This window comes from Acomys minous (assembly GCF_964271855.1).
Source record: "Acomys minous genome assembly, chromosome: 12".
In the NCBI taxonomy this organism is placed as follows: Eukaryota; Metazoa; Chordata; class Mammalia; order Rodentia; family Muridae; genus Acomys; species Acomys minous.
Window position 1 is genome coordinate 107,561,911 of NC_140493.1, and position 25,048 is coordinate 107,586,958.

At 55.7% G+C, this 25,048-nt stretch overlaps 2 protein-coding genes across 4 annotated transcripts; one reads left to right on the forward strand and one right to left on the reverse strand.

The window, feature by feature from the left end:
• Positions 1–120: 120 nt before the first annotated feature.
• Positions 121–14,309, reverse strand: CASKIN2 (CASK interacting protein 2). Of its 2 annotated transcripts, XM_084747805.1 has the most exons (20): positions 14,167–14,309; positions 12,529–13,034; positions 8,441–8,492; positions 7,844–7,941; positions 7,189–7,334; positions 6,994–7,089; positions 6,764–6,894; positions 6,137–6,245; positions 5,734–5,842; positions 5,511–5,605; positions 4,548–4,809; positions 4,336–4,457; positions 4,190–4,250; positions 3,975–4,063; positions 3,712–3,822; positions 3,535–3,636; positions 3,289–3,427; positions 1,661–3,136; positions 1,354–1,576; positions 121–1,039 (listed from the first exon to the last, which is right to left on the reverse strand). In XM_084747805.1, the coding sequence occupies exons 2-20, from the start codon at positions 12,620–12,622 to the stop codon at positions 955–957; spliced, it is 3,600 nt and encodes a 1,199-aa protein (XP_084603931.1). In that variant the 5' UTR covers positions 12,623–13,034; positions 14,167–14,309; the 3' UTR covers positions 121–954. The 2 variants fall into 2 exon arrangements, with proteins under 2 accessions (XP_084603931.1, XP_084603932.1); XM_084747806.1 differs by lacking the exons at positions 12,529–13,034; positions 14,167–14,309 and adding an exon at positions 8,595–8,686.
• A 1,258-nt stretch (positions 14,310–15,567) lies between these two features.
• TSEN54 (tRNA splicing endonuclease subunit 54) lies at positions 15,568–24,681 on the forward strand. Of its 2 annotated transcripts, XM_084747816.1 has the most exons (11): positions 15,568–15,707; positions 15,808–15,972; positions 16,069–16,132; positions 16,243–16,326; positions 16,604–16,705; positions 19,472–19,524; positions 21,703–21,801; positions 21,995–22,623; positions 23,248–23,308; positions 23,603–23,719; positions 24,168–24,681. In XM_084747816.1, exons 1-11 carry the CDS (start codon positions 15,646–15,648, stop codon positions 24,316–24,318), a joined length of 1,587 nt encoding a protein of 528 aa, XP_084603942.1. In that variant the 5' UTR covers positions 15,568–15,645; the 3' UTR covers positions 24,319–24,681. The 2 variants fall into 2 exon arrangements, 1 of the variants encoding a protein (XP_084603942.1); XR_014772768.1 differs by lacking the exon at positions 24,168–24,681 and having other exon boundaries at positions 23,248–23,389.
• The last annotated feature ends 367 nt before the right edge of the window (positions 24,682–25,048 follow it).

A 25,048-nucleotide genomic window follows, 5' to 3' on the forward strand; every position in this document is an offset into this window, starting at 1 on the left:
AAACAGCCATGAAAGTTTCCCCCCCCACCCCCACCCCACCAGTGCTGAGTGCCCCCAGGTCTGGGCGAAGGGGTATCTCTGGATTTGAAGGTCTGTGGCACAGATGCAGACACAGCCCAATCACATGGAATGACACTTTCATTGGTGTTAGTTAGAGGAAGAGGTTAATAGTTACAGAGCCTGGGCCCAGACCATCCGGGTCCTCCAGCAGGAGGTGGGTAGAGGGCTCTTCTGCGGTCTGAAGGCCTTCCCCTACTGCAGCCTCTCAGGCAGTTAATAGAATAAATTCCATTTAAAATATATGCATTTCTCTCTGCTTGAAAAATATTATGTACAGTTGTAAAAGGTTGGGCATTGGCGATGTGTTAATCTCACTACCCCTGACCCTGGCCAGCACTGCCTCCTGTGCTGTGAGATGGCCAGACAGGGGCAGAAGGCAAGGCCACAGCCACTGGCAGGAAGGCACGCCCGTGCAGTGTATTTACATCTCCTATGTACACTTGCATGGAGGGGACTGGCCGAGCACACAGCCTCACAGAGCCCTAGGGCAGCTCAGTGTGTGCTAGATGAAGTCCCTGAGCACAGGGCCTTCAGACATAGGCTGAGAGGAGCATCCCAATAGCCCTGTAGCCACCACCTCCGCCTCCTCCTCCTAGAGGAGGATGCTCTTACAAGAGTCCCTGTTCAGAGGCCAAAGCTGTGCAGTCAGCTGCACACGGGAGGACTTTGCTCCCACATAGCTAAGGCCCTTCAGTCAGGTTCTGACAGGTCCTCTCAGCTCCCTGTGGGACTAGCAGCTACTGCTTGGAGCCGTAGGACGACTTCTGCTACGAAGGATACTGCAGCCCCACCAAGCCTCTGCCTGTCCCTTGGGTGGCAGGGGCTTCTTCCATGCTGGGCCTCAGAAGGTGAACCCTGGCAGGCCACTGTGGGAGAGTCACAGGCCAGTTTGGCTCAGTCTAGCATGGCATCCAGCTGGTCCGCCAGGGCATCAAACATGGTGCTGATGTCATCCAGAATGCGCTTGGTCGCTGTGGGGCTGCATCAAGGGAAAGAGGGCCTTAATGAGATGATCAGAGGGTCTGCAGACTCCAAACACTGTGCACCTCACCTCTTACTGTTCACACATCCGTCCCTGGCAGATGAATTCAGAGACTCAGGGACAGAGGGCTTGCCCAAGCTAATGTGCCTATCCGTGGCAGTCACCAGGAATCTCTGCAGGCCACCGTAGATCCTGATGTCCCTCCCAGGCCTCCATAGCCCCAGATGCTGCATGTGGTGACTCCTTTCAGTGCTCCCAAGCATGGCCATCTCTCCCTCCCCTTTGCACCGGGCACCCAGCACCCAGCTCACCCCTCCTGCTCCTCGGTGCCAATGCTCTTCTCGGCTGCCCTCAGTGCAGCTTCCAAGGATGAGCTGGTTTGCTCCAGTCTCTGTTGGGCCCGGCCTGGACACACAGGCCCAGTACTCTCAGGCCTCGGAGGGGGTACTGGGCGGGGGCCGAGCCGGGGAGCCAGCTTTGGGCCAGAAAATGCCAGCTGAGTGCAGGCCACAGACACAGGCTTGGGAGCTGTTCCTGCAGAAACAAAAAGTTACCGTGTGACTCGGCTAAATATCAGCCCTGCCCACAGCACCTTCCCCTACAGGCCTCACTTCTTACCTGCTCCTGGCACTTTGAGGAGGGCAGCAGGGGCAGCTGGAGGTTCCAGCTCCACATTCAGCCGGCCACCTGTGGAGTTTTCTAGAACTGGCCCAACACAGGGCCCTGGGCGGCCAGGGGGTTGAGATACAGGGCTGAGAGAAGGGGCCGGAGTTCCTTGAGATGGAAGGCTACTGGGCTCGGACCGCGGAGGGTTAGAGGCAGCTGAGGGAGAGTCACAGGGGACCTGGGAGGACAGGGGGGCAGAGGGACTAGGGGTATCACTACCCACTACCCCAAAGGCCAACAGTGCAGTCTGTAGTGGCTCTCTCTCCTTGCATTTGGGCCTCCGTTTGACAGTATCCGACTCTGTGAGGTTGAAGTCAAGGCCAGGGGGCACAGGTGTCTCGCGGGGAGGCGGCCCTGCTGGCTTCGGTCGCTGCTTGATAGTTAGGTTTCCCTCCTCTGCGAAGGGCAGCCCTTCCCCGGAGCTGCCTCTGGATGGGGGTGTCCCCTCGGGGCCAGGCTCCTCTTCTTCCGTGTCCGACACAGGGCCAGTTGGGGCAGAAGGACCAGGGGACTCTGAGGGGCCAGTTGGTTCACTCAGCGTTCTCCTCCGGGGACCGACGGCCCCTTCCTTGGGCCCTGAGCTTGCATCTAGCGAAGGTGGCTCGGTGGGGCCAGAGACTGAACTGAGGCGCTTGGGGGGTGGGGGCGGGGGCCCTTTACGACGGGCACGGAGGGCAAAGGACTGGCTTCGGGGGGTCCCTCGTGTTGGCGTCAGACTAGGGCTAGTCCGGGTAAGGGTGCTGCGTCCTGGTCTCCGAGTCAAGGTGGCATAACTGCCCAAGGCACTGCCCACGGGCCGTTCAGCCTCCCCTTCCGCTTCGCCCTCAGCAGGACCGGGGCGGCTCAGGCTGTGGGACCGGCGTTTGGGCCGAGGTGGGTCTGGAGGAGTGGCAGGAGAGCCAGCCAAGTAGGAGAGGGCACGGGGAGCACCGGAAGGTGGCCCTGGGCCTGGGCTGGAAGGTGAACTCTGTGGACACATGAAGACATATGGGGCAGGTCCTTGGCCAGGGATTGAGGAACAAAGCTTAGAGGGACGCTCTGTACCCTCCGGAAGGTTCCTTTCCTGTGGGGCGCTGGGGTCACCAACACTGGGCTGGGAGATGGGCTGTTCCTGGGAGTGGCCAGATCCCCGTGAGCGGGCGCCAATGCTCTCCTGGCTGGGAGAGCGGGCAGGGGGGAGGGGTAGTGGTTCTGGGCCACCCCCTGCCATAGCTGCCTGTAGTTCTGGGCTCAGTTCGCTGCCCTGAAAGGTGAGGAGGCGAGGGCTAGCCAAAGCGGGACCTTCCCCATTCTCCAGGCCTTCAATGGCCATTAGCTCTGGACCCCTGGTCAGCCTTCGTCCGCCTTCACCTAGGGTCTCCCCGTGCAGTAGGCCTCGCCGAAGCTCTGCCAGTCGTTTCACACCTAACATAAGCTTCTTCTGATGCCCTGGGAGGGTAGATGGAAGCAGAGGGGGGTTAGCTGGGGCTAGGAAGGGTCATCCCATTTGCCCTGGATAGACCCCCTTTTTCTCTTCTCTCAGAGATGCTAGAGGTATCTGGGGTCAAGGGGCAGCCAGGAGGCCTCAAAGTTGTCCTCACCCAACTTGTTCACGCCTATCTCCTGCAGCTCCTCCCAGGTGAGATCGGCCACCAGCCCCATAGAATCATAGCCGCTGCTCACAAGATGCTTGTGGTACTGTGGCAGCCCCAGCGCACACAGCCACTCCAGCAAGTCCACCTGGAAGAGTGCCACCATCACACCTGGCTCCCTCCAAGCCAGACAGGAAGCTTCCACCCTCCCAAAGGTGGTCCCCCCCCCCCCCGCCCGCCCTGCCACCTGCTTACTGGGATATAGTTGGGCAGCCACTCGGCAATGCTGAGCTGGGCGATCTCGGAGGCGATCTTCTTCCTGTGTCCAGGCTTGGTCACACCAATGGCCGTCAGATCCTGTCACACAGGGCATGGGCATCAGGGCCCTCCTCTGCCTGCTGTGCCCTCCCTACAACCTGTTGCAGTACCTACCTCGGGGGTCATTCGGCTGATGGTTGGCACATCATAGCCAGCCTGCAGGAAGTGGGTGGTGTAGCCTTCTAGCTGGAACTCACTTAGCCAGTTATGAATGGCTTGTGCATCCTGGGGTGTGGAGGGAGCCGGGATGGAGAAGCCAGCTGAGAAAGGGACTAGGCTACTACTGGCCTGTACCTCTCCCAGGGCCAGCTCTAAGTAGACCCTAAAGCCCTCCACTCTGCCGAGGCCTGAAGCATACTTCCTAGTGGGACCCTCACCTTCCCTTCCAGGAGCTGTTTAGGCCTCACATCCTGGGTAAAAATCTCCCCAGAGCGATGACTGGCCAGAGGGCGGTGGCTCGGGTTGTCTTCAGGGAGGGAGAGAAATGGCATCAGAAGTGGTTGGGGGAGGGGTGGGCAGGAGAGCATGTCCTTACCCCCACCTCCCCACTTGTACTTTCTGGACAATACCGGTCCCATCTAACCCTTCTTACCTGGCAGGGATGGAGCGTGCAGGCCAGACAGCACCTGGTCCTCACTGGCAGAGGGCAGTGGCTGGAGACAGACAAAGCGCCTACTCAGCGCGTGGGGACCTGGCAGTGGGCAGGCCCCAGCCAGGCCCAGGCAGCCTCCCTCCTACCTGAGCACTCTCGATAAGGAGGCCAGTGCCGTGGCCATTGGTGCCTTCAGAGCTCTGCCCACTGCCCGCACTGCGGATGCTGCCCACGCTGCCCTCGCTGCCCACGCTATTCCTGTCACCTGCTGCAGGGGGCAGAAACACGAAGGTCAGAGTTGGCGTTGCGTAACAGCTGCCTGGCAACTTGCCAGCGCCCAGCGCCCTAGAGGACATACCTGGACTGTCTGGGCTGAGGCCCACCCGAGGGAGCTGGCCATAGGTGAGAGGTGGCAAGGGGTCATCAGCCGAGGGCTGTGATATCCGGGAGAAGCTTGGCCGCGGCAGGGTGGGGGCAGAGGGGAGACGGGCCACGGGTATGCCCACCCGCTTGCTGACCACCTCGACGATGCCCGGGGGAAAGTAGCCGACTCGGTCTGTGCCCCTTTGGCTCTCGTGGATGTGGCCCTTCCAGCGGCCGTCGGGATGCTGTTCAAGCACCTGTTGTGACAGGACGTGGAAAGGACATTCACTCTTTATAGCAGGCATGCGGCAGCGGCTGTCTCGGTAGTAACTAACAGTCCAGCAGGCCTGGCCCATCTCTTCGCCTCATAGAGTTTACTTCTACCCAAGTTTGGCCTCCAATGCCACCAGCCCAATCTCCTTGTACCACAGAGGGCACAAACCATATTGTATTCCCAGCATGTGACCTGGCAAGTCCACTTAATTTTTCTAAGCCTCAACTTTGTCATCTCTTTAAAAAAAAGAAAGAAAGAAAGAAAGAAAAAACGATAACGGTCCCTACTTTGTCATCTCTTTTAAAAAAAAGGGGGGGGGGGAGGACTGGAGAGATGGCTCAGTGGTTAAAAGCACTGTCTGCTCTTCCAGAGGACCTGAGTTCAATTCCCAGCAAGCACATGGTGATTCACAATCATCTATACCCTCTAAAGCCTTCCTCCGGTGGATAGGTGTACATGCAGATACAGCAGTCATATACATAAAATAAATAAATAAAATCTTTTTTAAAAAAGTAAAAGAAAAAAAAGAAAGAAAGAAAGAAAATGATGATGGTCCCTAAGTTCCCTAGATTTTGAAAGGATTATATGAAAGATTTAACTCAGCTTACTAAGATAGCAGCATTACGTCAGGTAAGTCATAGCAATTGCTTGTCTTATAAAGGAACATCTATGTGAGCCCCTTACCGTGATGATATCTCCTGCCCGGACATTGAGAGCGGTGGGGTCATGAAGGTTCCAGAAATCCTTAAGTGCTCGAACCTTCAAAATCCCTGAAGCCTCTAAGAGAAGGGGAAGGGGAAGTATCAGTTATGGAACCTGACTCCCCAGCTGACGTTCCCGCCACACCCCGGGACCTATGGTAAAGGCTCGGGTACCAACCAGCCTAGGTCTTCTCCCTCCCACTCACCCCGAAGTAGCTGCTTGATTTCCCGGCTGGCCTGGGAGGTGGTGAACTGATTCACTATGTCCAGCGCCGTCTGGTTATATGTGTTCCGGATATTCACGTCCACACCTCCCTGGGTACACAAAGCATCACAAGAGTATGTCCCAAGCATCCTCTAGGCCTCCCAACTACCCAGGAGGTGGATGCTGTTATCACGTTTAGGTCTTAGAGATGTTAGGAGCATGAAGTCTCAGACATCAGGTCAAGAACAGCTAGTAAGAGGCAGACTTGGTGTCTAAGCCAGTTGGGTCTGCTCTCCAATCATAAGCCTGTAGCACCATTCAGAGAAAGCAAGGCCCACAAAACACCGCGGCCATCCCAGCTGCCCTCAGCATGAAACGGCAGGCTCTTTGTGCCCATAACCCACCTCTAGGAGCAGCCGCACCACCTCGGTTTTGCCGTATAACGCAGCCTCATGGAGTGCAGTGCCTGTCTTGGTCTGGCGGTTGATCTCAATACCGGCTTTCAAGAGCTGCCTGCGGTGGGCAGGAGTCGTGAGGGGGTTGGGTAGGGCAAGAAGCTGGTTGCCAGGGATGCGGGGACATTGAAAGCAAGAAGGAAAACAGCAGCAGAGGGCTGGAGAGGTGACGCAGCGGATGAGAGCGTGCTGCTCTCCCAGAGAGCCCTAGTTCGATTCCCAACACCCCCACTGGGCAGCTGACATCCACCTAGAACTCCAGCTCTACAGTCTCTGCAGTTAATGGCACATATGATGTGCACATATGACCCCACAGAACACATGCATCACTCACATGCACACACGACCCCCCCAACATATGCATCACTCATGTGCATACCCCCCCATAGAAGACATGCATCACTCATGTGCACATTGGCCACCTCCCCCAGAACATATGCATCACCCACGTGCACATATACCTGCCAACAGAACACATGCATACGCATAAAAAGAAAAAACAGCAAGGAAGCACTGATTAGAAACTAATGGTCCCATAAGAAGAGACTGAGGAAATGGGTAGGTCCCTTGGGGTACCTGATGACTTCTCTATGGCCATTCTTGGCAGCCAAGTGCAGGGGTGTGGTGTAGTTGGGGTCACATGGGTCCTTTGCCTCTCCCTCCAGCAGTGCCACACATAAGTGGCTGTTCAAAAGCAGCTGGGCCACCTACAGTGCGCAGCACCCAGTTAGAGCCTCCTCCTAAGGCCAAGCAGAATCCAGCAGCTAGTAGCCAGTTACCCAGCACCCTGGGGCTGTAGGCTTTACCCTGAGCCGCCCAAATTCGCAGGCGAGGTCCAGGGGTGTCTTCTTCAGCTTGTTGACTAGGCACGGGTTGGACTGGTGCTGCAGAAGCATCTCTGACTGGGAAGGGGAAGCCAAGTAAGGGAGCCTGGCCAGCCACACGAAGGCCCTGCCTGGCTCCTCACCCCGACCCACGCCCCCTCAGGCAGGCTCACTTACCACCTCGTAGTGCCCATACTGTGCAGCCAGGTGCAGAGGGATCTGCCCATCCAGCGAGGCAGCGTTGACAGCCGCAGAAGCCCGCAGGAGCAGTCTCACAGGCTCCAGCCGGCCCTGCCAGGCGGCATAGTGTAGGGGGCGCATGCCTAGCAGGAGGAAGAGGAGAGTCTGACACGCCTGTAATCCCAGCACTCTGGGAGGCAGAGGCAGGCGGATCTCTGTGAGTTCGAGGGCAGCCTGGTCTACAGAGTGAGTCCAGGACAGCCAGGGCTACGCAGAGAAACCCTGCCTGGGACAACCAAAAAAAAAAAAAAAAAGAGATTCTGCGTCGGGTCATGAGAGTCTACAGGGAATGGAGCGGCCCTGCCTGGACGGGGAGAGCTCCCTACGGCAATGCTAGCTTCACGGGGGTTTGGCCAGAAAAAGGGAGCTGAAGTTCAAGTTTTCAGTGTGACTACCACAGACGATCGGGCAACCCCAGGACCATGCTAAAAACTCTTGGAGGAGGGAGGGGGGCTCCTCATGGGAATCATGGGAAATCTGAGTTTCATATTCTCAAGAAGGAAGCCGTTCACAAGCTCAGGGAAGGGACCCAAGTACCTATAAGTACGTTCTAACAGGCGCAAGCTCTGTGAATGGCACACCGGACCCTCACCGTTGCTGTCTTTGATGTCGACAGTGGCTTGAGCCTCCAGCAGCAAGGCTATGAGCTCCAGGCTACCTCCCAAGGCAGCGTGATGGAGAGCAGAGAATCTGTTGTGGGGGAACACAAAAGAGGGGGTGTCCATGAGTTGTCTTCCACCCCCCCCCAAGCTCATTCTGGGGGCCAGCAGCGATGGGTTCCTTGCCTCCCCCCCCACTCCCCACCCCCCCACCCCCCAGTGCTTGCCAGCCCTGCCGTGGGAGCGCACAGCAGCAAGGCCACAAAATGAAAGGGCTCAGTGTCTTGGCTGAGAGACTCATTTGTCTAGCGTCCTCCACCCAGCCTGCCCAGAGGAGGGGGCCGTGGGAGCAGAAGCCTGAAGGCTCCTACCCTCCAGGGAGAAAAGGGGCCCCCCCCAACTCCACAGGCAGGTGGGTAGGCAGGACCCCTTCCCTCTGGCCCTACTCAGGCAGGACCCAGAGCTCTCGGCAAACACACCTCAAGAGCCTGGTAAGAAAGAATGGACTGTGAGGTCCCACGGCCTTTTCCTCTCGCCTTTCCCCAAGACTCTACTCTCCCCGCAGCGGGCACACGCACATGCACACTCACCCATCAGCATCCTGGTAGTTGATGTTCAGTCTCTTTGTGGAGCCGAGGAGCTCTGGGGAGTCAGGGTAGGGGGCATCAGGGCTTGAGGCACCTAATGCCCTGTCCATACCCTCACCTGGTACTCCCACTACCCACCCCCAAGGGCCCAACCGACCTTTCGGTGTACAGAAGAGCACCTGCCCCATGGCCTTTTACAGGTCCCTGGTCCCTATGTCTCGAGGGCAACAAGTGCGTGAAGCTGCAGCAGCAGTAGCCTGGCTTCCCTAAAGCCCCTGCCCAGCTTGTTTATAGAGCTGAGGGGGGGGGTGCAGGGAGGGGTATTGGCATGACATGCCTTCAATAGGACAGGCCCACGGGGCGCATGGTTGGCATTCCTGCCTGAATGGGTTAGGGAGAGAGTCATATTGTCCTATTGGGCCAAGGGGAACAGGCATGGAAAGAAAGGGGTTGGGGGGGGGGTTGGAAGGGGCGGGGGTGGGGTGAGGGGAGGGAACTTAAGTATTCAAGGGCAGAGAGAAGGTTGGCAAGTCTGGGCTCCGAGCATCCCTGAGTAGGACCTGGTCAGCAGAGCCATATGGGACATACTGACACCAGCCCCAGTTCCAAGTGCCTCCTTGCCAACTTGCATAGGTTATTTAAACCTACAGGGCTCAGCCTTCTCCTCAAAAACAGGCTGATCACAGAACCTGCTCCTGTAAGTTGTCACGCCGGCGTCTGTCTGGTGAATGGTGACCGCGGTAGCCATTTAGCTATTTAGCACTCCTTACACTGGGGCACCATACCCAAACTGTCTCCTGGGACATCCATGGATCTCTGTTTGGGGAACACCTGCTGACCTCGATACCCACACGTCTGACTGGGCTATCCAGGCCTCATTAAAGAAGCAGTGGGCATGGTCTCCCTGGGACAGGATACATGAGGGAGAGAGCCCAGTGGCAGCCAGACCATGTTGGAGAGGTCCTTGAGGTGTCAGGAAAGGAGAAAGCCTTGTCAGAGGCAGCCCCTTGCCTCCTGCTGGAACCCACCCTGCCGGGAAGGAGGGGGCCTGGCTCAGCCCAGGCTGGGCAAGGTGCCAAAACATGCTGGTCCAGGCCTGCCCCCCCAGGCCCTGGTGGGCCCCCAAATACCCAGCAGCCTGGGAAAAGGCAGGGCCTCATTCCATCAGGGAGGGAGGGGCTGATAGGAACAGGGCGGAGCCGCAGGACTCAACACCAAACAGGTAAATACAGAAGAGAAGAGAGACCAGAGGGGAGGTGTGGGGGCTGCTGGGAGGAAGCAGAGCTCCGGGCCTCCCTCTCATCCTCTTTGACAGTTCAAGCAACACAGAACCATTTTGGGGGTGGGGGGGTGGGGCGGGGAGGAGAATGGGAGTTGCAGGAGCAGGAAGCGCACACCCCGGAGGCTGTCCTGCCTTTCCTGGCCTGTATGACCTTGGCCACCGAGGTGCCTCTCTAAGCGTCAGGGAAGAGGACAAGGTCCCAAGGGAAGAGAATCAGAGTCCTTCAGGGAGCCCTCCCTTCACAGCCCTGTCCACTTGCAGAGGAGGCTCGGGATGGGCCAGCTAGCTGGCTGGCTGTGTCCTCTCTAGGGAGGGGCAGGCAATGTGACAGGAGGGACACAGGAACAGGGGTGGGGCCAGACAGGTGGCTCTGTTCTTTCCAGAACAATAGCCGGAAAGGTGGTGGAGAAGAGGCCCAGAAACTGGACTGGGGACCCTGGCGGGAGGGTGGAGGGAGGGTCCTGGTTCCTGGCAGTGGCTCCACGCAGCACTTCCGCTGTGGCATAACTAACTTTCTTCCTCAGCCAGGCTCCGGGGCTGGAAGGGTCACCCCTGTCTCAGGCCCAAGCAGAGGATGTGAGTTCAGCCAGTCACCCCAGCCCATCCATTTCCTCCGGTCAAGGAAAGAGACCTCAGAAAAGGGAGCTGGGGAGGGGCAGGGAGGGAAGGGGCAAGGCCCGTGCGGTGGCACCCCTCCCAGGCGCCTGACCCTGAAGAGGACCTGGGAGGGGCAGTATATAAGCTGGATATAGGAGGCCAAGGGAAAGAAGCATTAGCTGGAGGCTTCCAGTCAGCACGTCAAGAGAAAGAGGGGTGCCCGAATGTCTCCCTTTTAGTGCTTTATATTGGTATGGGGACCCTTCGTCCCTCTCTGAAATCACCCACAGACTCCCAGGCTCCTTCTCAGGGTTTTAACTGGGGGCACTCCATGCTTTCAGAGATTCTGATACGAACAGAAATCTGGCCATTTCTATGGGAACACAGAGAGCACATAGGTTCATCTCTTATTTGGCCTAAGGGCTGTGTGACCTTGGGCAAGTCGCTAACCTTAGTGTCACTTTCCTTATCTGCATAATGGATACAGAAAGACCTACCTGACAGGAAGCACAGAGGTTACAATATCCCCCAAATGCCAAGGTTTATAAAGGTCACCAGTGATCTCATTTTTGTCACCAGCCTCTCAGGCTTCTCAGAGGACAAAGAAAGGAGGCACGGTGTAGGGACTCCATAAGGAGGCTCAGGTCTCTCACCCCGTGCTCCCCCGTATGCTACATAGGTGAGTCTCCACCTTGGACTAAGGGGAAGGAACTTGATCCCCTAGAGACTTTGCCACTGGACGTGGAAGACCTTTTTTGGGAGCCTACGTGCCTAGCCGTGAGGTTCCCGCCACCAGCCAACCCCTCCTGCTACCCTCTAGTGGGCCTCACTCGCTGAGGCAGCCAGGGCTGTGAGGCCAGCGGCAGTGTGACCAAGGCCCCACCGGGCAGGTGGCCAAAAGCAACACAGAGGTGAGGGGGAGGAGAGTAGCTCCCACTTAGACCTCAGGCCCTCTCCTGGGGACCGCTTCAGCGCTTTATTTCTAGTCTGTTCACCCTCATTCACTTCCCCAGGACACAAGGACCTTGCCGCACAGCCCCACCTCCTGCCTGGGTCTCCGCCCAGCTGTGCAGGTGGGTGCACGCCATTAACGTCTTTCCTTTTGGCACCAACAATCTAAGGTGTGGGTGGGGATAATAAGACGTCTCCAAGTAGCCTGAGGAGTCCCTTCCTGCGTACAAGACCGAGGAATGTCTTGGGGTTAAAACCCCAGTGCTCCAGAGGAGACCCTCCCCTCAGGGGACACTTCCTGAAGTCCCTGAGATATGGGAAGAACTGCACGCTGATTTAGGACCTGGAGGAGACAAGCCTCATGGTCTGGAAGAGTCCACGGGGCTTTAGTTTCCTGGTGTGGATGTGAGAGGCCGTGTCACCACTGAGGGTCCTAAGAGATGGGGCTCAGCAGCCTGACTGCCCTGTCATGGATACAGTCAGGGCTGTGGAAACCTCTAGAAAATTAGCTTTGGCTCTACACTCCCAAGGAGCACAAGCAGGTGAGCTGGGGAGAAGGGAGTTTTAGTAACCGGTGACAGTGAGAGTATTGAGGTTTCCTGGGAAACAGGGAATAGGCGGCCCTTGTGTGACAAGCATGAAGTCCTGGGTTCTAAGCCTCACAGAGCCCCAAACCAAATAACAACAACAGAAACTCAACTGCTGCCTCAGAAGAGGTTTTACAGACATCCTCATAAAGGGCAGACATAAATGCAGAGGCCGTCTGATTAGTGTATGTGGATGGGGTCAGGGTGGTCACTCACTCTTACCCGCCTTTTCCACCCCATAAGCCCGGAAATCCCATAGTGCCAGAAACCGCATCTGAAAAGCCACCGCTTAACAGGCAACCTAAAGGGCTAGCACGTTGATTGGCTTTGATCACTGCTCTGGTCCAGAGCTTAGGACAGAGCCTGGCATACAATAAGCGATAAAAACGTAAGTTGGATGTGTTTCAGTGCGGTTGCTTCGCAGGCAAAAGATTCCATGGCTCAGAGCTGTTAAGTGACTTGCCTAGAGTCACAGAGCAAGAAGGGACCCTTTTTCCTCTTGGGCTCTCTCACACAGAAGCACTTCTTGTCTATAACAGGACAGTCCTTCTTCCTCCAGTCTGCAAATCAAAGTGGCCCTCCCCTGCCACCTCCCCTCCCGCCCAGCTTCTCTTGGAGCCGCCTCAGGACTGAGAAGGGCCTCAGCTGGGTGGCTTACCCCACCAAGGACTCACTTGTTTTTGCAGCCTTCACTTTAGCCACCAGTTTCTGCACGCAGGTCACATCTCCATTCTTGACGGCAAGGATAAGATCCTGTTCACGACCCATGCTGACTACTGGGCCAGACTCTGGGCTTCAGAGTTCAGGAAGAAGCAAGGGACTGGTCCAACCAAGTGTCAGTTCGCCATGCCTCGACGCTTTGGAGGACTCCTGGTCCTGGAGGAACGAGCGTGATGTCCCAGCCAATGGGCTCCTTGGCAGGCAGAGATATAGTCCCTCAAGGTGCTCTGGGAGCTGCCACCACAGGCAGGAAAGCCAGTCCCTGGTGAGGTGGAGGCTGTGTGGAAATCTGGACTGAAATCAGCCTGCAGCTTCCGACGGCCCTGGGATGGGCCGGGACTGGGCCCGCCAATCTTCCTTGGGTTAGCTCAGAAGCGCCAGTGCCCACCCAGAGAGCAGTCAGCATTCCTTCTGGCAGGAGGCAGCAGCCGTGGACAATTCCGGGGCGGGGGGCGGGGGTCTGGAAAAGGTACAAGTCCTCCGCTGAAAAACTGGGTCACAGCCAGGAGCCAGGACACAGAAAATGAGCAAGATAGAACCTCCAGAAAGCCCCCAAAACCCCTATGTGCCCTAGGAGTCATGGAAGGTCTGAGCCACTCAGGGAGGGGTGGGAGCTGCTGTACTTGAGAGAAATATATACATGTAAAGGAGAGAGGGGTGGGATTCCAGGAAAGAAAGGCTGAGTTGCCTGTGCCCCACGGCACTGGGCAGCACCTCAATCTTGGGCAGGAGGGGCCCTGGCAGCAGGAGACACCGGGGCAGGCAGGGCCAGCAGCCCATTTCTCCACAGCCCCAGGCTCTGACACCCACAGACAACAGGCGGGGCCAGGCGGTAGGGCCTCCAGAGAGTGGCACGGGCAGATGGGCAGGGGTCACTCCTTGTCCAAGGTGTCTGCCCTCCAAACTCCTCACGACCAGCTCCCCAGAGGGTGGAGCGGCGGTACTTATAAACCTTCATTTTTCTGGGGGAGGTCTACCTGTTGGATACGGAAAGTCTAGAGCACCTGTTGCTAGTTCTTCCTTGCCGCGTCTGTGGTGTGAGCAAGCAGCTGGGTAGAGAGATCCAGGACAGAGCTTGGTAACTGCTGGCCAACTGCCTCCCAAACCTCAACCTGAAACCCCAAGCCGACTTCCCGCACAAAACCTTAAGTCAGTTCCTCGGTGGCGGTGATTTTGTTGCCAGAATCTTGTGGCATGAGTGAAACTCGTGCAGGCCTGGGGCCCAGGTGGGGAACCTCTCATTCCTCATAAGTCTCAAGCTCAAGCCGAGGGCACTCCCCTTCAAAGCCCGCGACCCGCACCGGGGGAGGGTGCTCCTGGCAGTGCCGGGGGTCGGCTGGCTCCCCCGCCCCTTGGAATGCCCCTCCAGCGCCGCGTAGCTCCCCGCAGCTAAGCCCGACCCCGGGAACAAAGCGGCAAGAGGGACCCGGACAGCCAAGAGTCCGAGGGATAGACAGAGGAGAACGAAAAAGGGGGCTCGAGGAAAGCGGAAGGAGCAGAGAGATGGAGGCGCCCGCCGATCAGACAAGAAAAGTTAAGTTCGCGTCTGCTCGCAAGGGTTCTGACCCCCTGCCCGGGCCCCGCGGTCTCACCTTTCCCGGCCGCCCCGCCTGGGGTCCGGCTATTCGTGCTCAGTCCCAGGCACTCTGGACGCGGGCTCCACTGTCTCCCCCACCACCACAAACCCCTTTCTCCTCCTTTCCAAGGCCGGCTCGGCGCCTCCCGCAGGAAATCCCGCCCCTCCCCCGTCCCTCCCGCCGGATCGGGAGCTGGGGACCGTCCCGGCCGCACAGTCGGATTGTCAATCAGCACCCTGGGTCCCGCCCCGATCCCAACTAGGCTCCGCCCCCGCCAGCCAGTCGGGCTCCGAGCCACTGGTCAGATCAGCGCATGCGCGCAGGTGAAGCAGCTTGTGGGTGCAAAGCGGCGGGAGAGAGGGGTGAATGAGGCTTCGTGTCACGTTGTCCTGCGCTGGGGATCCCCGAGAGAGTTGGGGTCTGGTCTAGACCAGAAAATGAGGTGTTAGTGAGTAGGGGGAGATTATAGGATGTTTTGGCAGTTGAACCCGAGGACCCCACTAGGGGCGGGGATACCTTCCTCTTCGCCCCATCCTTTCCCGGGTTGCCAGCAGCGACCTACGTCCACGACCAGCCTCTTGACCCAGGGCTGCTGGCTGGAGCAACGGTGCCACCTAGTGGTGGAGGTCAGAGCGACCCACAGTGTCACTGCGGGGACCCCAGCCTCGAGGAGGTGCTTTTGGAGGCTGGGGTGGAGGTTCAGCACCAGTCTGAGCCGGACAGCGCCTCCCACCTCTGGCCTTTGAACCCTGCTTCGGAGCCCCTTGGAAGGGATTTTTCCCCCCGCCCAACTTGAAGGAACTCCGAAAGACTCCGGAGCTCTCCTGGAGTTACCACGTGGCCTCCAGTTTGCAAAGCTGGTATTCGCGGACTCACTGCTCTCCTCTCTCTACGCATCTCTTTCCTCTTGGTGGTAGGGCACTAGGCGCGGGTTCGGGACTGCGCGCGCGCGCGTGTGTGTCTCATACTAGATTCACAGACGTCAGTCAAAACTTTTTTTTTTTTGTTTTTTCGAGACAGAGTTTCTCTGTGTAGCCTTGACTGTCCTGGACTCGCTTTGTGGACCAGGCTGTCCTCGAACTCACAGCGATCCACCTGCCTCTGCCTCCCAAGTGCTGGGATTAAAGGCGTGCGCCACCACTCCCGGCTCCACGCAAAGTTTTACCAAAGAGGGGCCCCCAGAAGCTCTGGAAAGAGTATAGGTGAGTTTCCGCACATCTAGAAAACTGCAAATAGAACTCGGTCCCGCGGACAGAAGGTGTGTGTGTGTGTGTGTGTGTGTGTGTGTGTGTGTGTGTGTGTGTGTGTGTGTGTGTGTGTGTGTGTGTGTGTGTGTGTGTGTGGGTGGGTGGGTGTGGGTGTGGGTGTGGGTGTGGGTGGGTGGATTCACGGTCAGAAGTACCGCGCAAGTGTTGTCCGCCCGCGCTAGGACCGCGCGGACTTCCGGGGTGGGCGGGGCCTCGCTGTGCGCGCGCAGCCGCAGACGGCGGCCAGATGGATCCGGAGTCTGAATCCGAACCCGCGTCTGTGGAGGTTCCCGCGGGGCGTGTGCTCAGGTGCTACGCGGCTCAGGGGTGGCGTGGGAGTGGGGTGCGTGGGACCCGGGACCGAGCGGGGTGGCCTTGGTGCTGACCGCGTGATCCGGGCTCTCCTCAGCGCCTCAGAGCTCCGCGCCGCGCGCTCGCGGTCCCAGAAGCTGCCTCAGCGGACGCATGGCCCCAAGGACTTCCTCCCCGACGGCTCCGAGGCCCAGGCAGAGCGGCTGCGCCTGTGTCGCCAGGAGCTGTGGCAGCTGCTGGCGGAGGAGCGCGTGGAGCGCCTGTGAGAGGGGCCGGGCCGGGCCGGGCCGGGGCCGGGTGGGCTGGGGCCGGGGACTGCCCGCGCAGACCGAGACGCCCCCTCCCCACTCCTCGCCAGGGGCAGCTTGGTGGCCGCGGAGTGGAGACCGGAAGAGGGCTTTGTGGAGTTGAAGTCTCCTGCGGTGAGCAGCCCGGGCATCTCCGCGCCTGGGGATCCCCCCCCTACCCCCATCCCCACCCCTTTCCTCTGCCCCTTTAGCTGCTTTGTGACACTTGCTCTGGTGCCGCGCAGGGAAAATTCTGGCAGACCATGGGCTACTCGGAGCAAGGGCGGCAGCGGCTTCACCCCGAAGAGGCCTTGTATCTGCTGGAGTGTGTGAGTGGGGGGGGGGCCCTGTGGGCGTGGGAAAGGAGGTCGGACTTAAGGAACGGGAAGGGTACGGGTCGGTGGGCCAGTGAGCTGACGGGTGGGACTAGGAGAACAGAAAAGAAATAGCACACAGGCAGCAAGGATTGCAAGCCTTTTTCCTTGCTGGTCCTAGTCATGCAGTGGTGCTCGGGTGTCGGGGAGAGGGTCAGAGCCAGGAAGTTGGCGCCATTTGGCTTAGGTACTGCAGGAAGGGTACACAGCTAAGCTCTTGGCGCACTTCCAGGGCTCTATTCAGCTTTTCTACCAAGACCTCCCACTGTCCATCCAAGAGGCCTACCAGCTGCTGCTGACCGAGGAGGACACCTTGAATTTCCTACAGTATCAGGTATCAGCTGCCTCCCAAGGTGCCTCCTAGCTGCCAGTCAGTGAGAGTGGCAGGTAGCTTTGCAGTTGCAAGCACAGTGCCGCATGCTAGGGCCATAGGAGAGACTAGAGGCGTGTAGGCACACGGGCTTATTATATTCTGAGGGCCACAACTGGATATATAAAAAGTTGGTACGTAGGGCTGGAGAGATGGCTCAGTTAAGAGTACTGGCTGCTTTTCCAGAGGTCCTGAGTTCAACTCCTAGCAACCACATGGTAGCTCACAACCATCTGTAGTGGGATCTGATGTCCTCTTCTGTCATGCAGGCATACATGGAAATAGAGCACTCTTTTTCTTCCCCAGATAGTTTCTCTGTGTAGCCTTGGCTGCCCTGGAACTCACTCTGTAACCATGTTGGCCTCGAAGTCAGGGATCCTCCTGCTTCTGCCTCCTGAGCCCTGGGATTAAAGGCATGAGCTGCCGCCACCAAGCCCCAATAAATTTTTTTGGTTTGGTTTGGTTTGGTTTTTTTTTCGAAACAGGGTCTCTCTGTGTAGCCTTGGCTGTCCTGGACTAGCTTTGTGGACCAGGCTGGCCTTGAACTCACAGCGATCCACCTGCCTCTTCTTCCCAAATGCTGGGATTAAAGGTGTGTGCCATCACTCCTGGCTCTTTTTTCCCCCAATAAATCTTTAAAAAAAAAAAAAAGCCAGGCATAGTGGCGCACACCTGTAATCCCAGCACTTAGGAGGCAGAGACAGGCGGATTGCTGTGAGTTCAAGGCCAGCCTGGTCTACAAAGTGACTCCAGGACAGCCAAGGCTAACACAGAGAGAGACCTTGTCTCAAAAAACCAAAAAAAAAAAAAAAAAAAAAAAAAGCTGGTAAGTAGCCAGGCATGATGGTGCATGCCTATAATCCCAGCACTGGGGAGGCAGAAGCAGGTAGATTTGGGTAAGTTTAGCCTGGTCTACATAGTGAGCTCCGGGATAGCCAGGACAAAATAGACTCTGTCTCTCATGGTTAACCATACATGTAATTCCAGCCACTGTGGAAACTGGGGCAGGAAAATCACAAGTTTGAGACCAACTTGGGCTACACCTTTAATCCCCAGCACTCAGGAGGCAGAGGCAGGCAGATCTACAGAGTGATTTCTAGGATAGCCAGGCTAAAACAGAAACCCTGTCTTGAAAAAACAAAAGAAAAACTATAAAAGCATTGACTTTATAGAGAATTAGGTGCTAGGTAGAAGATATAGTCAGAAAAAAAGATCTATTCAGCATTATTCTTTCAGGTGAGAGAAGCTAGAGGCTAGAATAGGGTGTTGGTGAGGGCGCGGGGTTTCTCGGGAATGTTTTGGGGGAAACCAATGGATTGGATGTCAGGGCTGAGAGAATCAAGGCTTATGCTAACATGACCAAATGTAGGCATCTTCTAGCTGGGACGACTGAGGGAGGAGCTTATTTGGAAAAATATGATGAATCAAAAGTGTTCTGTTTCGTAAAAGTTAACGTTGAGGTGCTTCTTGGACATCCAAGAGGAATTCCAGCACCCAGTAGATATATAAACCCCTAGAACGGAGGGCGAGGTCAAAGCTATGCAGATGTTTGCAAGCTGTGGCTGATGTGTAAGCCATGGTCTCTGAGGCAATCCCACAAGAGTAGGGAGGTCTTCTCTTCTTCCTCCTCCTCCTCTTCCTCTTCCTCCTCCTCCTCTTCCTCCTCCTTCTCTTTCTCCTTCTTTTTACAAACAAGGGCTCCCTCTGTAGCTCTGGCTCTCCTGGAACTCAATATGTTGATCAGGGTGTCTTTGATCACCCTGCCTCTGCCTATGCCTCTCAGTTGTGCTGAAAGCTGGGGTGAGATAGGGGACACTTCTGGGTTTGTTCCTCTGCTACAGGGACAAGGACGGTGACACCACACACTATTCCCATCAGCTCTGCAGAGGGTGATGTCTATCACTGTCTCCATCGTTTTTTGCCTAGATTTTAATGTCAACATACTCTACGACATAGTTCTTTCCCAGGAGGCCTATCACTGCCAGCTTTTTGAGATTTGTATTGCCAATAAATTATTAAACGTCACTTGTGCCCAGAATAGCAGTTGGGATTCAAAGAGTGAAGCCTCCTTGGAAGACCATGTTGTTTATTCACTTTTTAGTGCTACTGGGGAGTGAAGCCAGCAGCCCGGGCATGCTGGCAAGCACTCTTGGACTGAGCTGGAGCCTCTGCCCTCCGTTTCTGAGACAGAGACTTTCAAAATTGGACAGGCGGGCCTTGAACTCACTCTGTATCCCAGCCTGGTCATGAATTTGTGATCCTTCTTCCTCAGCCTGCCTAGTAGCTGGGATTACAAGACTCAACCAACAGGCCTGTTGAGGATAATATTTATAATAGAGTGTGGTCCAAGTAGCCCCACGGTTTAAAACCTGGGCCTATGTAGGAAGGAAAGTTTAGGAGGTTTAGGAAATCACTTGTACTTAAAGACACTACTAACTTATTTTAAAGAATGGACATCTGCTGGGTGTGGTGGTGCACGCAGAGGCAGGAATATCTCTGTGAGTTCGAGGCCAGCCTGGTCTAAAAAAGAATGGACAGCTAAGCCAGGCACGGTAGTGTGTGTTACAGTTTTAGCACTTAGCAGTAGAGGGAGAAATATTACTTTTGGGTGGTCCGAGGCCAGCCTGGTCCACATAGTCCCAGAATAGCTACGGTTCCACAGCAAGAGCCTTTCAAACAAACATCCTAACAAAAAGAACAGCTATGATTTCCTTTTTTTCTTCCCTTGAGGTCTTCAGCCACCTGAAGAGACTGGGCTATGTGGTCCGTCGGTTCCAGCTGAGGTAAGTCCTCCCCTTGGTTCCTATCCTCTGTGGTCCTGGGACCTTTGGCTTGAATGCAGCTCCCTGGGCTGAACTAGACGCCCGCGTCAACAGAAGGCTTGTGGGGATGAATTCCGTCGTTGCACTTTCTCCTGGATTGTTAAATTGAGACATAGCTCAGCTGATGACCTTCAGTTTACTGTGAGACAAAGAACTGCAGTATGGCCATGGGCGTGGTGGCGCACGCCTTTAATCCCAGCACTTGGGAGGCAGAGGCAGGTGGATTGCTGTGAGTTCAAGGCCAGCCTGGTCTACAAAGTGAGTCTGGGACAGTCAAGGCTACACAGAGAAACTCTCTCTTGGAAAAAAAAAAAAGAACTGCAGTAGCCATCTTCTGGCGTGTAGATGTACATGAATGACAGACTGGGTGAGGAATTTACAGTTGAGACGGCTTCACATTTCTTATGCTGGGCTAGGTCTCCCTTCACTTCCTCAGTGGTCCAGCTCTGCAGGACACAGCCACCTGTAGAGTTAGAAACTGGTGTAGCCTCTGCAGTTTCAGACTATCCCCAAAGTTCTAAAACATGCATGACTCCCAGTTCCTGAAAGTGGGATCTGTCCTAGGGAAACCGGCAGAAGTCCCTCCTGAGATTGATCTGTCACTCAGCAGTATTACTGACAGGTCCTGGACTCATGGCTGAGGAAGAGCCAAACAGTAACCTCTGCCCGCCTTTCACATAGTGAGGAACACCGGCAAAACATTGTAAAGTCAAGGCTAGGCTGTGGGGACCTACCCACACAAACTGGGTTTTCTCTTGAAGCTGTGCCATCACATAGAACCTATTGTAGTAGAAAGATGTCCCTGTGCTGTCCAGTGTGTGAGGTTTTATAATGACAGGACTGAACAACTGTAGTTGATTTAAATATAATGTGAATATATACCTTTTTTGCTTTGTTTTGTTTTTCGAGACAGGGTTTCTCTGTTGTAGCCTTGGCTGTCCTGCACTAACTTTGTAGACCAGGCTGGCCTTGAACTCATAGAAATCCACCTGCCCCTGCCTCCCGAGTGCTGGGATTAAAGGCGTGCATCCAGCGAATAGACACTCTTGGCTACTGTACTGCACCTAAACAGTACAGCATTGGGAGCCATTAAAAAGTCATAGTGGTGGGGAGGGTGACTCAGTGCTGTCACTGCAAGCACAAGGACCTGAGTTCAGTCCTTCCGGACCCAAAGGCCATGTGTTCATCCCTGTATTCCCAGCACTGGTGAGGCAGAGATGGCAGATCCCTGGGGCTTACTAGCCAGCTAGCCTAATCAGTGAGCTGCAAGCCAAGTAGAGGCCCTGTCTTGCAGCACAAGACAGCTCCCAAGGAATAATGCCCAGGCTGTCTCTGTCACATGTCACAGGGAAGAATGCTGTAGTGGCAAGTGATAAGGGTCTGAGCCCATGATATATAACTGGGGGTGGGGGTGGGGTTAAAGCAGTGTGTTAGTGGGGCTGGAGAGATGGCTCAGTGGATAAAAACACTGAATGCTCTTCCAGAGGACCTGGGTTCAATTCCCAGCACCTACATGGCAACTCACGCCTGTTTGTAACGTCATAATCTGACACCCTCACACAGACATTTATGTAGGCAAAACGCCTATGTACATACAAAATAAACAACAACAGCAACAAAAGCAGTGTGTTAGTATAGTGTCAGTTGTCTCGGGAAAAAAACAGAATAGTAGTAAGTGTGTGCAAGAAATAAAAAGTGAACCACCATGTGGTTGCTGAGAACTGAACTCAGGACCTTTGGAGGAGCAGCCAGTGCTCTGAACCTCTGAGCCGTCTCTCCAGACCCTTGTTTTTCTGTATTTTCTAAGTTTTCTAGTGTTTCTTGGTTTTCTCACCAATGATTAATAATTTGTTTTCTGTGGTGCTGGGGATGGAAGGCAGGGCCTTGCAGCTCCTAGGTAAAGGTACTCTACCTTTGAGCAGCACCCTAGTCTGATTGATCATGTCTTGACAGCTCTTTGGGAGCATCCATCTGGTCAGGGGTATTGTTGATGACACTCAGGGACCCATGCAGAGGTGTGCGACTAGGCTCTTGTAGCTGTTCCCAGGTACCCTTCCTTCCGGTATGGCTCATCCTCTTGGCCAGCAGCGGCAGCCTGAGAAGGTGGCTCTGTTACCCGCCTGTTTGTTTCTCCCACAGCTCTGTGGTGTCACCCTATGAGAGGCAGCTTAACTTGGGTGGCTATGCCCAGTGCCTGGAGGATGGGACCGGCAAGAGGAAGAGGAGTTCCAGCTATCGGTAATTTACCTGCTGTTGCCACCCCTGGGGGGTGTCATGACCTCAGGGTGTACGTGTGTTCAAGAAGGGGCCTGAGTTGTTCTCACACAGGTTTGGGGAGACAGCAGAGAGGTCTACCTCAGTCCCAGTGGGAGAGAATGTCTTGGGGAAGGTAACAAGGGGCAAATGTGCTGCTCTTCCTCCCGTGTCTCAGGTCTGTTCATAAGAAGGCCAAGGCTCTGCAGGACTCCCTGCCCTCCATGAGCCTGACAGCGTCCAGCCCTCCTGCCTGTGACCAGAATAGTCAGGACCCAGAGGACAAGCCCCAGGAGGCAAGCCCCAGGAAGGCCTCAGGGCTCCCCTTTCCATTTCTGGAGTCCTCAGAGGCTTGCCCTGATCTGGCCAGGGAAGATGTTGGGTGTGACCAGGAGAGTGACAAAATAGAGAATGGAACCAAGGGGGCTCCCAAGCTACGCTGGAACTTTGAGCAGATCTCATTCCCCAACATGGCTTCGGATAGTCGCCACACACTCCTGCCTGCCCCAGCCCCAGAGCTGCTCCCGGCCAATGTCATTGGGAGAGGGACAGATGCTGAGTCCTGGTGCCAAAAGCTGAACCAACGGAAGGAGAAGCTTTCCCGGCGAGACCGGGAACAGCAGGCAGAGGTCCAGCAGTTCCGGGAGGGTGTGAATGCGGATCCCGAGGTGCAGGGCTGCTCCAGCTGGCAGGAGTACAAGGAGCTGCTGCAGAGGCGACAGATGCAGAAGAGCCAGTCCCGCCCTCCTCACCTATGGGGCCAGTCTGTTACCCCCTTGCTCAAGCCTGATGAAGCTGACTCCCCAGGTATCCGCTGACCCTGCTATGCTGCTATTCCCCTGTCCCTGCTATGCTGCTATTCCCCTGTCGGCTACTCTTGAAGGGGATGGTTAGGCCAGAGCTGGCTAAGGCCTGAGTGGAGTGAGACCTCCCCAGACTGTTCTGTACATGGTGACACTCATGGAGGATGAAAGCCGTGCTTGCCTCCCTAAGGCCATACCCAAGATTACTGGATGGCTTTGCCAGCAACAAGTTATGCGTCTCCCCCCACCACCACCACTCTCCCCTTCCACAGCCTGTTAGCGGGAACATGGTGACACTACAGTGAGACATTTTAGCCAAATAATAGGAAAGCTCACTGCCTGCTCTTGGTTTTAAACAAGGAACTAAGTATGTGGCCCGAGCTAAGAGTAATAACTAACATATTCAGAACTCTGTAGAGGCATCATGTGAGCATGGTAGATTGTCAGGGAGTAGACTGGAGTTACCAGACAAAAATGTTCTAAATCCTGCTACTGTGTGGAACATAATTTACACTAAGTATTCTGGTAAATCTGATGGTCCTAACCTGGGAGCAGACTTGGCAGTACCGTGGGAATGTATAGAAGGTGGACTCCCCTCATCAGTATCTTGTTTTCACTGCCCTTGTAGCTACGGTCCTTCAGCATCTCTCTGTGCTGCAAACAACACACCTTGCTGATGGAGGTTACCGGTGAGTCTCAGCTGTGCTCAGTCTCCATGACACTGGCTGCCAGGTGGAGCGACAGCTGGGATTTGATTCCTGGAGTTGGGTGTGAGTCAGAGGATCACCCCTGGGACACCTGCCTACATACTTAGCTCCAGTGACAGCTACTGTCGTGTGTGTCTAGGGGAAAGGGAACAATGACAAGATGGTGGGTATATCCTGGTGAGGTGGCTTTGTAGAACTGGTAATAGGAAAGGGTGTGGTGTAGAAGCGGCTAGGAGAGGAGGGTCCTAGTTTTAAAGTTTCTTATTTGGTCCTCAGGCTGCTGGAGAAGTCTAGAGGCTTGGAGATCAGCTTTGACGTCTACCAGGCTGACGCTGTGGCTACGTTCCGAAAAAACAACCCTGGCAAACCCTATGCCCGAATGTGCATTAGTGGGTACGAGGTTGAGCAGTACCTCTGGCTGCTGCCAGTCTAACTCTTGACCCCTGCCACCAATTTGCCAGTCCCTGAGAAGAAATCTGAGGGATTAAGTGCCCCTGCCTAAGGCCATATGGCCAGTTGGTGCAGTAGTACCCAGCTTTCCCAATCCTTGGCTCCCTGTTACTGATATTTGGGGGGCAGTCTTTCTCTTCCACTTTACTCCTGGGCTTACTCAGAAGAAAGGAATTGATTTGGAGGAATTTACTGGCTAAGAGGGGTGAGAACCCACACCTCTCCCTGCAATCTGGGACTATCTTGAAGAGCTCATCAAAGTCATGGAGTTTGCAGAAAGCAGAACCCAGGGACCAGTATTCCTGTACCCCTGTCTTTAGTCTTCCAGCCTCCCTGCGCTGCAGGCCATGGGTGAGCTGACTACGACTCAGTTTAATCTCTCTTCCTACAGATTTGATGAGCCTGTCCCAGACCTCTGCAGCCTCAAGCGGTTGAGCTACCAGAGTGGGGATGTTCCCCTGATCTTTGCCCTGGTGGATCATGGTGACATCTCCTTCTACAGCTTCAGAGACTTCACGCTGCCCAGTGATCTGGGGCACTGAATACAAAGCTCTGGGAGACCTGGAACTGCTCTCAGGGACCATGTCAGCTGTTTAGTGTGCAGAACTCACCTAACTGCCTGGGCCAATGTGGTCTTATGGCCCTGGGGGTCTGCTGTGTGCTGGGAAGTGAAGCCTTGCCCCATGCCCTCTTGCTTGGCTCTTCGCTTTCAAGCCCCTCGCCTGGAAGTGCTGCCTGGCAGTGACCCCCTTGGAACTCAGGACTTGTTTTCAGAGGCCCAGGAGATGGGCAGAACAGAGGACTCTGTGCCTTTAAACAAGGGGGTACCTGCTTCGTGCCATGAAGCCAAAGCCATTAAAAAAAAGTTATTTTCTGCTGTGGTTGAATATACTTATTATACTGCCCCTTCCCTTCGGTCCTGATTTGTCCATCCTGGGGGAGGAGCACCCTGCTTGGTGGTCATGGCTCCAAACACGGAGATGACGGGCTTCTGAAAGAGACAGGAGGCCTGTCTGTCAGTCCTTCACTGAGTGCAGCTGGGTTGGTGGCTGAGGATTGGGCTCGGGCCACTCAGTGGGGCTTTTGGTCATTTTCCTCTTTGTACTCTAAGCTTCTCCCTAGCCTGAGCTAAAACCTAGGCTGGCCCTTTGGACCTCAGGCTCCAGTGGCCTCACTGAAGTGCGGGGGTGGGGGGGGGGGTGGGGGGGGAGGGAGCTGGCTCCAAGCCTTATAGGCTCGCCATTGGGCTCCTGATCCCATACTACCCTTCGG

Coding starts and splice junctions, on each gene's coding strand:
- CASKIN2 (XM_084747805.1), bottom strand. CDS start 12,622: ATGGGTCGTGAACAGGATCTTATCCTTGCCGTCAAGAATGGAGATGTG. Junction 7,335..7,843: donor CGACATCAAAGACAGCAACG/GTGAGGGTCCGG, acceptor TCCTCCTGCTAG/GCATGCGCCCCCTACACTAT. Junction 3,137..3,288: donor GATAGGCGTGAACAAGTTGG/GTGAGGACAACT, acceptor CTACCCTCCCAG/GGCATCAGAAGAAGCTTATG.
- TSEN54 (XM_084747816.1), top strand. CDS start 15,646: ATGGATCCGGAGTCTGAATCCGAACCCGCGTCTGTGGAGGTTCCCGCG. Junction 16,327..16,603: donor CCTTGTATCTGCTGGAGTGT/GTGAGTGGGGGG, acceptor GCGCACTTCCAG/GGCTCTATTCAGCTTTTCTA. Junction 23,720..24,167: donor GCCCGAATGTGCATTAGTGG/GTACGAGGTTGA, acceptor CTCTTCCTACAG/ATTTGATGAGCCTGTCCCAG.